The sequence below is a fragment of the Xenopus laevis genome, chromosome 6L, assembly GCF_017654675.1.
Source record: "Xenopus laevis strain J_2021 chromosome 6L, Xenopus_laevis_v10.1, whole genome shotgun sequence".
NCBI lineage: Eukaryota > Metazoa > Chordata > Amphibia > Anura > Pipidae > Xenopus > Xenopus laevis.
This window is the reverse complement of record NC_054381.1, coordinates 8,960,014-8,972,124: the sequence shown is the minus strand read 5'-3', so window position 1 is coordinate 8,972,124 and position 12,111 is coordinate 8,960,014. Positions and strand designations below refer to the sequence as shown.

General features: G+C 42.8%; 1 protein-coding gene across 1 annotated transcript; it reads right to left on the bottom strand.

Moving 5' to 3' along the window:
* Positions 1 to 3,186: 3,186 nt before the first annotated feature.
* higd1a.L (HIG1 hypoxia inducible domain family member 1A L homeolog) lies at positions 3,187 to 10,954 on the bottom strand. Its single transcript, NM_001092867.1, is given in 4 exon segments — positions 3,187 to 3,759; positions 4,572 to 4,706; positions 5,736 to 5,853; positions 10,925 to 10,954. Coding segments are annotated over 3 exon segments (288 nt in total). The 5' UTR covers positions 5,836 to 5,853; positions 10,925 to 10,954; the 3' UTR covers positions 3,187 to 3,706.
* Positions 10,955 to 12,111: the final 1,157 nt, after the last annotated feature.

Genomic DNA, 12,111 nt, shown 5'->3' with positions numbered 1-12,111 from the left:
TTTTAATTTATAGGGGGGCCTGACCATCAATTATTTTTTTAACTTATAAGGGGCCCTTACCAGCAATGGCTTTTTAAAACTTGTGAGTGGGGGGGGGGGGTTACTGTTTTTAGTGCTGATGTCTATGTGGACATTTTACTGTGGTGCTTGGGGGGGCAGGGCTGGGACCAGGGGGCCCAGAAATTGTTGCTGTACGGGGCTCCATAATTTTTGATGGTGGCCCTGATGGCTCTAGCCCCCTTACAAACCATTGTCTTTAGTTTAAGGCAAACTGAGCCTCAGATAAATGCCATTTTTGGTGTGTAGTCTGTCTTCACCAATAGGTGGTGCTACTATTCCATCACAATGACAGATAAATAATGGCAGGGTTCATGCGCACACCATTTTATTTATCTGATATTTACTCACATATTACACAGCGCTTTACAGACATTATACATCAGTCCCTGCTCCAGTGGAGCTTACACTCAAAGTCCCTCTTCCATTATCTGTAATAATAAAACACTACACGATTTTAACTAATCTGCATGAATCCTTGCTGGAGGGATTATTTTATGTTTTTTTTCTTAAAGGGATCCTGTCATCGGAAAACATGTTTTTTTCAAAACGCATCAGTTAATAGTGCTACTCCAGCAGAATTCTGCACTGAAATCCGTTTCTCACAAGAGCAAACATATTTTTTAATATTCAATTTTGAAATCTGACATGGGGCTAGACATTTTGTCAATTTCCCAGCTGCCCCCAGTCATGTGACTTGTGCCTGCACTTTAGGAGAGAAAGAGTGATTGAAGTTTATCAGAGCACAAGTCACATGACTTGGGGCAGCTGGGAAATGGACAATATATCTAGCCCCATGTCAGATTTCAAAATTGAATATAAAAAAAAAATCTGTTTGCTCTTTTGAGAAATGGATTCAGTGCAGAATTCTGCTGGAGCAGCACTATTAACTGATGTGTTTTGAATTTTTTTTTTCCCATGACGGTATCCCTTTAAAGGAGAAGGAAAGCTACAGAGGCATTTTATTGCCAATAGATTAGCTGCAATAGTGCAAGCTAGAATGCTATATTTATTTTGTAGAATGTTTTACCACACCTCAGTAAAAAGCTCTAGAAGCTGTTTGTTTAGGATAGCAGCTGCAGTATTAGCTTGGTGTGACATCACTTCTTGCCTGAGTCTCTCTCTCCCTGCTCACTTACAGCTCTGGGCTCAGTTTACAGCAGAGAAGGGGGGGGGGGGGAAGAGGAGCAAACAGAGCATGCTCAAGCCCTAGCCCTGGAGGTTTAAGCTGAAAACAGGAAGTCTGATACAGAAGCCCATGAGTACACAATAGAAGGAAAGAAATGTGCTGTTTCTTTTGACAGAGGACTCAGAGCAACATTACTTTGAGGGCTTACTGGTGTATTTATATAGACCTTTCTGATAAGGCTTACTTAGTTTTAACCTTTCTTTCATCGTCATCATCAATTTATATAGCGCCGACAGGATACACAGTGTTTTACCTTGGTTATAACAAACAGGGAATAAATGGTGGATAACAAACAAGAGATGTGGCGCCTTAAAGGGATTGTTGACCTTGAACTAACCGTTAGTATGATATAGAGAGGGATATTCTGAGACAATTTGTAATTGGTTTTCATATTTTATTATTTGTGGTTTTTGAGTTATTTAACTTTTTATTCAGCAGCTCTCCAGTTTGCAGTTTCAGCCAGCTGGTTGCTAGGGTTCAACTTACCCTAGCAACCATGAATTTATATGAATAAGAGACTGGAATATGAAAGGCCTGAATGGAAAGATGAAGAATAAAAAGTAGCAATAACATTTGTAGCCTTACAGAGCTTTGCAGTCAGTCCCAGTTATAAAGAGGGCCATGGGCATGAGGAATACGGTTTTTGAAAATGTTGGCCACTGTGTTTATTTGGGGCAAAGCACAATCTCCCATCAAAATAACAGGCGTGCATTGATATGAATAAGAGACTGGAATATGAATGGGAGAGGCCTGAATTTAAAGATGAGTAATAAAAAGTTGACATTTTAGATGGAAAAATAGAGGAAACCAACTCCTTCATATAAAAAGGCAACTCTGTAACCTCTGAATTCAACTCCCTACACCCAGATGTGAGTGGCTTCCAGGGACTGACATTGCCACGACCAATGAGCCAATGACTGAGATTAGTGACATCATAATATCAAAGTGTTGTACTGGGGTATTTAATGAGCAAAGAAGGAAAAGTGTTGCATTTTGTATTCTACCAAATTTATAGGTGGGTGAAGCGGATTGTGTCACTGTATTTTATACCCTTGTGTGTCTTCAAGGCTCCCCCCAAAAACTGTCCAATTCTGAGCAACTTTTCAATTAGTCTTCATTTATTTGGCATCTTTTTCTAAAACGTTCCAGCTTTCAAATGGGGGTCACTGACCCCATCTAAAAACCAAATGCTCTGTAAGGCTACAAATGTATTGTTATTGCTACTTTTTATTACTACTCTTTCTATTCAGGACTCCCCCATTCATACCCCAGTCTCTTATCAGTGCATGGTTGCTAGGGTCATCTGGACCGTAGCAACCAGATTGCTGGAAACTGGAGAGCAATAAAAAGCTAAATAACCAAGAATGAAAACTGTCTCAGAATATCCCTCTCTATGTCATACTAAAACAATTTTGAACATTTTGTGCTCTTTCAGTTTTGGAGCCTTTCAGTTTACCCAGGTAAAGACATTGGGGCTCATTTATCAACACTGGGCAAATTTGCCCATGGGCAGTAACCCATGGCAACCAATCAGATTGCTGCATTCATTGTTCTACTTGCAGCTGGCTTTAAAAAGCCAAGCACTGATTGGTTGCTATAGGTAACTGCCCATGGGCAAATTTGCCCAGTGTTAATAAATGAGGCCCACTTTTCTCAGGACAACCTAAGCTTTTAAAATATACTAGAATTTTATTTATTGTAATATTTCCTAGTGGCTGTACGTGGCATCACATGGATAATTTGGAGATATAATATATTTCATATGTAAAACATAAGAGCATTTTTGGTGACATGTTCCTCAATATAAAGGTGCTCAGCTGATCCTGCTGAACTTTAATATCATCCAATCTAGTGTTTTTCAAAAGAATGAAGGTGTTTGTTACTTGCCCCTCTCCCAGCAGTGTTTCCCATTCACTTTCTCAAAAAACAAAAACCAACCATTTAGCAGAACAGATCTGTTATTTTTAATATCACACACATTTTGCATCAACACCCGCATTTCTGTACCAATATTTGTCAGAAATAAAACCATGGGGGGGCTAACATAGGATTTCTAGGTGGTTTATATGTGGAGAAGTTACACAGAACACAACTGATATTATTTATCAGTAAAGAAGTCGGTGATTGAACAACCAACTGCACTGCTGTAGAAACATCATCCTAAAATTGTATTTACATAAACTTACAAAATAAATACAGTTCCTAGACAGTACAATGAAGATTAAGGTCCAGTAAATCCAATGTTTCGGTTCTTTCGCTGTATGCACTACTGAGCTGGATTAAATTAAAAAAAAAATAGAGAAATCTTATGGTTCAGCTGTGGGTCCCGCAATACCCTGCAGGCAGACCCTTCAACAGAGAAGGTGCGATATGCTACACTGAGAAAATAAAAACACTGCCCCAATATGGGGTTTATGGGATATGTGTATTCCACAACGGAGTCCGGACAGACGTGTTTACTCAATGATCGGATGGCTTGGCAAGGTACTCCTTATACATGGAGTAAAGGACACCTGGAATGAGAAAGTAGAAGCACTTTAATATGGTTGTTACCCCCCACTTCTATGCTTAATCACAAAATATATATTCAGACAGGGCCAGGCCAGTGGGGGAGGGGAGAACGCGACAGAGGGGAGAGAAGTCGAGGGAGGAGAGCGCAACGGAGAGAAGTGGCTGGAGGAGAATGTGACGGAGGGAGGAGAACGCAACGTAGAGGAGGGAGGAGAACTCGACAGAGAGGAGAGGAATGCGATGGAGGGGAGGGAGGAGAACGCGACGGAGGGGAGAGCGAAAGAGGGGTGGGTGACAAAGGGAAGAAAAGAAAGGGGTGTAAAGCCAGCTAGGGATAAACAGAAGACAGTTTTAGAGGTAACTGCCTAGCGCCCCCCTATCATTGCACCCTAGCCAGCTGCCTCTTCTGCCTACTCCTAGTTCCGACCCTGTTCACCGACACACAAACTCAATTCCATTTTCATCCAGGGCCGATCATTTACTGTTCAGATCAATGGCAAGCAATGAGAGCACGCTGCCCAGTTCCAGGACCGAAGTGTTAAGTGGCAGTCACCGAGCAGTACAACTGCCATCCACCCACTGATCAAGCACCTGCACTTCCGCTCATTCTGTGATAAGACTTAGAGCTCTGCTGTGTCACCTCTAAAGACACTTCATGATAAAGGTCATGGTATCTCAATGAGAAGCTGTTGCATCATGTTCTCCTGCTTCCTGGGTAACTGTGCCAAACTGGCTGATTCATGGCACAGAACAAGGATGGGCCCATAAGAGCGTGACTAGATAAGGGGACATACTGGCTACCACTGGTACCTACCAACTGTCATGGCTCCTACAACAAATCCCTGGGCTCCAACACGCATGTGAATCAGATGGACAGACATCTTTGTGTTCCCTCTGTTCTTCAGTTTGAATAGCCCATAGGCTACCACTGCAGCGAATCCAGCCATTCCTACAGAGAAAGTAGGGGATACAATGATTTCATTGGCCTGCCTTAAACAGTTTGTTCACCTTCCAAACATTTTTTCCAGTTCAATGGTTTTCCGATTGTTCCCCAGAAATAAAGACTTTTTTTCAATGATTTTCCCATTTTTTACCCTTTTTTCCCTCAAAATCTTAAAGTTGAATGTTCCTGTCTCTGGTGTTTCAGTCTGACAGCTCAGTAATTCAGGTGCAGACTCTAAACTGTTACAATTTTACAACATTTAGTTGATCCATTTCTCAGCAGCATCTCTGGAGTATTAGTAACTATTGTATCAAGTCTAACAGCTGCCTGTAATGAAACCCAGAGATTCTGCTCAGAGATAAGAAAATGTACCAATTTAGAACAGTTTACAGGGTCGGCGACCCCCCCAGAGCTGCTTTAGAAGGTGAAAAATTACACTTTACACTTTATTAGAAAAATGGTCACACATAGAAAATAACTGGAAAAAGTATTTTTTTCTGGTGTACGATCTGAAAACAACTGAACTGACAAAAAAGTTGGAAGGTTAACAACCCCTTTAAACATTTATTAAAGGATAAGTAAACCTTTAAAACAAGTGAATGTAAAATTGATGAGTGTTATTCTAAGAACTTTAGCAATTTACATTATTTATTTTCTTTTAATTCCAAGATATTAAGGGATACACGTACTGTTAATATGAATGAATTTTGTTCCAACAGCGCCACCTGCTGGTCAGTTTCCCACCAGTCTGACCACCAAGTAGTCAAGGAAGTTGTCAGGAGAAAGAAAGAGGCTGCTCTGATGTTCTTCTGCTTAGGAAACCAATTAGAAACCTTTCTCAAATCTTTCCTAAGCAGAAGAACATCAGAGCAGCCTCTTTCTGAGGACACAAACTTATATACTCTTTTTTTGAACATTGGTGGAAGATTGCCTTTATTCGGAGTGCGTGCTCCATTGATATTTGTGGAAGCTCATTCCTTGGATGGCAAAAGCCAGATTACCGCTACTCCATAGTGTGAAATAGGACAATCATACCTATCGGCACAAATGGAGACTCCTTTGACTTCTTTATCAGCTTTGAGGTCTGGGAATCAGCCATTTCATAGGTGGGCAACACATCTCCAGTTTGAGCCATGGTTTACAAGATAAGTTTCTAAAAAAAAAAAAAAAAAAAAAGAAAATTAAATACATGAGATATTTATAAAGGGCAATTACAACAAACATTTAAATATTAAGCCACCTTCACATTAGAAATCCTTTAAAAATAGAACAAACACCCCTTCCAAATGGTACAATATCCTTGCTGCACTAATTGGTGCCTTCTAGTAATAAAATTAGCAAAAAGCAGCTGTTCCCACATTCCTGTCCAGCCCGTTACAGCCCCATCAATAGCACCAAAACCAGACAGACACAGCGACTACAAAATTCTAGACTTTTAAATTAAGTCCCTGCAATGGAATGCTTTGAGTAAAAGTAATGGGACGTGGTCATTAGTGGGAAACAGAGGGACCAGTGGGGGAGGTACAGTTCTAGGTTTGATGGCAGAAGGTAAAAACGAATGGTCTTAATGTATTTCCCCATATTCATTATTGAGCCACAAAACTATTTCCTTTACATAAAGATAATGAAATATGATGTTCCAAGCAGAATAGGGTTACGGATCAGATTCAGGTCTGAGGGGATAGGGTTTCTGTAACCAGAGTAGCGCGAGTGCCTGTATCATAGGAACAAGTGAATACACAGCCTGTTCATTCCTCGTGAGGCAACTTCGGGCGACTTTGAAAAATGTAGCGCTCCGAGTGCCATCCCGCTGTCAATTTCGATTCTAGTTGACGGGGAGGCAATATGGGAGATTAGTCTCCGGGCGACCATCTCTCAGAATCTCTTCTTGTCTGTCTCTGCTCTTACAAACTGCCCCACGGAACTGGACCCTCATGAGATTTGGGGCTGCCCTGAATATCTATGCACACGCCGCTTACTCTTGATTGAAGGGGTTAAATATGAAACAAACTGGGAGCAGCAGAACAGTTAGTCCTGGAGCGAGTGAAAAAAACGGATCAGAACATTCTGTGCCGGGGGGGGGGGCAGCTTACTGGGAGAATAATGGAAACAAGAGAATCCAAATAGTGATAAAGGAGAGCATAGATGCACACTTATTAAAGGTCGAATTTTGAATTCATGTGCGTTTTTAAAAACTCCCCCTAAATTCGACCAATCGAAATTGATTTAATGAATTCGATCGACCAGAAAACTCGAATGTCAGGAAGGCTGCAAACAACTCCAAATTGGTCCTCTCCCATTGACTTATACAGTAATGCGGCAGGTTTTAGATGGCAAATAAGTCAAATTCGAGTTCTTAAAGGGCCATGTGAAGTATGATAAATCTCGAAAAACAAGAATTTTTTTTTTTAAAAAAAACTCAAATAAAATTTCAATAACTCCCTAGTTGTATCGGACCATAAAAAAAATTTAATTTTTAAATCTGCCCCTAAGTGTGTTCCTATATTAATCCTTCATGGACATCTGGAAATGATCCTTCTCTGTCAGTGTTATTTTGCCTCCTCTATAGGTACCAACTGCAGGGAAGTAACAACAAGGAGTGGATTACTTACTGTACGATTGTTCCACTCACATAAAGTGCTATAGATCAGCAATTGCTGCCTTTCCTTTCGTGAAAATGACCCTGGTTAAGTGAATGTGGGAACCTGCCTGAAGGACATCAGCTGCTCTGAGCAAGGTCACAAGAAGGGGCTAAAATAAGCGATTGCTCAAGGTATTTATTCAGAGGAAACTGGCAGTTGCAATTCAGCAACATTCTGTTGTAGGGTCAGTGACCCTGGCTCTTTAAAGGGGGTTGTTCACCTTCAAAACACTTTTTCCAGTTCAATTGTTCTCCAGACTGTTTTCAGTTGCTTTTCCATTTTTATCTAAATTTAAAGTTTAATGTCCCTGTCTCTGGTGTTTGGGTAAGGCCACACTGGGCGTTTTGGTCGCCTGGCGACTAATTGCCTCATCTTTGCGGCGACCAAGCTCCCCAAATGCCTTCCCTCACTGCGCCGGCTAAAATGAAAAAAAAAGCCAGTGATAATCACACGCGGCGGTTCGTTTTCCGAAGTCGCCCAGTCGTGTGTTCCTTAGTAAAGGTCCCCATACATGGAGAGATCCGCTCGTTTGGCGATGTCGCCAAACGAGCGGATCTCCCTCCGATATGCCCACCTTGAGGTGGGCAATATCCGGCTGATCCGATCATGGGCCCTAGGGCCCAACGATCGGATCCTAGCATTCGCAAACGGGCGGTCGGATCGCGGGACCGCATCAACGAACAGATGCGGCCGCGATTCAACGGGATTTTTAGTCCCATCCGATAGAGATCTGCCCGACTTTTGGCCAGATCTCGATCGGGGAAGCCCGTCGGGGGCCCCCATACACGGGCCAATAAGCTGCCGACTCGATCTGTCAGCAGCTTTTATCGGCCCGTGTATGGTCACCTTTACTTATAATATCCTTATATTTTACAAGAGGGGATACTTTATACACTATATAAAGAGTAGAATTCCCAGCGTCATTGGATGCACAACATCAACCTTTCCCAAAATCTCCTTCTGCCCCAATAACCTAGCACCCCCACCAGTACAGTAACTGTACAACAGGCACAGCCCTGCATTTATACTCCCATAACACAAGTCAATAAAGGAAAGGATTTTTGATCACCAAGAGTTCAATTACCATAGAGAACACCAGCTCCACACACACACAGATTAAAGTGACAAAACCGAGAAAAAAAAAAAAAGTTTTACCCGAACGAAAGTAAAAAGTAATTCTAAGCGCTTTCCAATATCCATTAATTCCTCATTTTCATAATTGCTATTGAAAGCAGCATCTCTGTATATTTATAGTCTCAGGACTGCTGGTTCTGACTCCTGAAACAATGTAGCACCAGCGGATTAACAGCTCTGGAGGTGAGCGGACTGCGGCTAGACTGTTTCCAGGGTCAGAAGCAGAAAACAGCATTAAATAACGATTTCAATAGCAATTAACATGTAACGAATGTATATTGGAAACTTGCGTACAAAGAGTTCCCCTTTAATAGAGTATATTCTTAATACACATCATAACTAAATGCTGCCTCTTATATAAATGGAGTGCAGTCGCACAGTAAAATGGATGCTATGGGAATGGTGCCAGAGGAAATAAGAGGAGGCTTGTTTCCCCTTGAAAGAGTCTGATGAATAAAGATAGGGAGGGGGAGCAACAGGCAAATGATCCTCTGCAGCAGTGTATATACAGTGTACTTCCCAGCTCCTGCCATTAAACCTCAGATATCCCTATGTCTGTCTGATACACGGAGCTGATATTTGACCCACAAAGTTGCATCATGCCGACATACACTGCCAGAACTTGGGTGCAGGAGATTTTAAACAGAATAAAGGTTTTAAACAGTTAAAGGGGTGGTTCACCTTTCAATAAAATGTTGCTGTGTTACAGAGTGGCTAATACTAAGCTACTTTTTTAGTGGCCTTTAGGGATGGGCGAATTTTTTCGGTTTGTTTCGCCATAAAAATGACGCCCATAGACTTGTATGGCGGCGTGCGACAATTTGCCATTGGCGAATTTCTGGCGAAACGGGTCAAATTCATCCATCCCTAGTGGCCTTCATTATTTATTTTGTTTTTATAGTTTTTTTTTTTTTTTTTTAATTATTTGACTTCTTCTGACTCTTTCCAGCTTTCAAATGGGGGTCACTGACCCCATCTAAAAAACAAATGCTCTGTAAGGCTACAAATGTATTGTTATTGCTACTTTTAATCAGTCATCTTCCTCTCAAGACCCTCAACTGATTATAATATTACTCTTCTTTCCTTTCAGGCCTCTCCTATTCATATTCCAGTCTCTCATTGAAATCAGTGCATGGCTGCTAGGGGAATTTCGCACCCAAATTGCTGAAATAGCAAACTGAAGAGCTGTTGAATAAAAACCTAAATAACTGAAAAGCCACAAATAATAAAAACGAAGTGCAAATGATCTCAGAATTTATTAGGGATGCAGCGAATCCAGGGTTCGGCCTTTTTCTGCCCAGCATATGCAAATTAGGGGCGGGGAGGGAAAACTTTTTGATCACAAAGCAAGGAAGTAAAATTTTCCCCCTTCCCATCCCTAACTTGCATATGCAAATTAGGATTTGGTTCGGTATTTGGCCGAATTTTTGGCAAAGGATTTGGGGGTTCGGCCTAATCCAAAATAGTGGATTCGGTGCATCCCTACTCTATATTAGGGATGCACCGAATCCACTTTTTTTGGATTCGGCCAAACCCCTGAATCCTTTGCAAAAGATTCAACCGAATCCGAACCCTAATTTGCATATGCAAATTAGGGGTGGGAAGGGGAAACCATTTTTTACTTCCTTGTTTTGTGACAAAAAGTCACGTGATTTTCCTAATTTACATATGCAAATTAGGATTCGGTTCGCCCGGGCGGAAGGATTCAGCTGAATCCAAATCCTGCTGTATAAGGCAGAATCCCGAACCGAATCCTGGATTCCCTACTCTATATCATACTAAAAGTTATCTCAAAGGTGTATAAACCCTTTAACGGCTTTCTAATAAATCTCATGAGTGCAACCCTTGAGGGAGAGGCAGCTGCACGTGAGGTTTTGGGCAACTTGCTACAATACAGCCTTGCAACACGGGATGCACTTGCACAACGTCTACTTGAGATGCTCTAAAGCTGATCATTACATAGGGGCACATGTTGCAACTAGTTGGGTCCCCAAATGTTAGACTACAACTTCCATGATTACGTGTCAAAGGCGAGAGTTGCAGTTCAGCCAACATCTGGGGGTGGGTTCAGATTTTTTTTTTGCCTAATGATTCAGACAGGATAAAACATCAGCTTTGTCTGCAGGATGCTTTTATGGCCCATTTAAAGTTCCTATACCCTATGCCAGAGATAGTCAGCAGCTCCCAGCATCCCCTGCCAGCCTCTGGAAAGCCCTGGGTCACATGATAATGATAAGCATTCAAATAGTTACCCCCAGGCAGTACAATTCCCAGAGGCCTGGCAGCAGTGAGTTGAATGTAAAGCCTATACAGAGTTCTGTAGCATAATAAGAATACAGATAATATGAGACCATATATAATACATTTGCTCCTCCCCCAATAGGCCCAGAAGTGCTGAAGGCCTAAAGCAAACACCCTCCTTCCTCTCCCCCAGAGACTTCCCCTCACCTGTATCAGGATCTCTCTCTGCGCTCAGTTGTCTCACTGCTCACAATGTCACCCGCGTGACGCCTCTAATACTCACTCGCCGGCATCTGACGTCACGGGGCGGGGCTTGAGCGTCACCAAGGTTACCAGAGCGGCCCACAATGACCTTCGCCAGAGAACGGGACGTTAGAAAGAAAGAACAAAATGACTTCCTGCCAAGGCAACCCCTCTTAGCGAAGCTATAGATACATATATCAGTGGCAGAACCTTGTTTCGTGGCACAAGCGCAAAGTCGAGACTGCTTTTGGGCGCTCGGTGAACTACAACTACCAGCATGCCTCGCGGTGGTGACGGCAAGTGACCGCATTTAGGATTGCGAAGCTGCAGAGTGGGAGGAGCGTGTACGTGCGATGTTGGGACGCCGCGATGGCAGCGTAAAAGCCTCAGGGAAGGAAATGTGACGTAACTAGGCGGTTGCCTGGGAGACCGCACCTAGGATCACGTGACTTACTAGCTGTCACGCACCTCTGGTGGATATTGTCATGTCATCCTGACTGTACAGAGGCGAGTGCCCCTCCCTCAGATGTACTGGCGGCACAGACATGAGCAGAGGCGCTGTTCTACTCACTTACCCTCCCCCGCTATATTTACACACAAATGTAACTTGTAGCTCGTGTGGTGGGTCTCACCGACCCATAACATATACTTCATGCAGCCTGCAGGGCTTGTGAGGGGATTTAAAGGGCAAGTAAACCTAAAGTGATATTGTCACAGTCCCTGAGCTCTACACTGACTCCCTCAGTCCATTACAATATACATGTGTTGTGACCATTAGACGAGTCTTGATGTTGCCAAGGTTTTCCATTGGCCTCCGACTAACCCTTTAATATACTGAACAAAATAACCAACACAATGTGCAACCGGCCCTACACAGATATAGGCAGCCACTGTCTTGTTTCACTCTGAGAGGTAGGGCCGCCATCTTGGGGGAGGAGCCTGGGTGGATCATAGGCAGAGTTTGGGCATAATAGGGGCGTGGCTGGGTAGAGCAGGGGCATGACTATAAGCAGGACCGCCATCAGAAATTGCAGGGCCCCATACAACAAAATTTCCTGGGCCCCCTGGGCTGCACCCACCGCAAGCCCCACCTACAGGTCCGCCCCCCACCACACAGTAAAAAAACAAAAAAAATATTGGTGGCTAGGGTT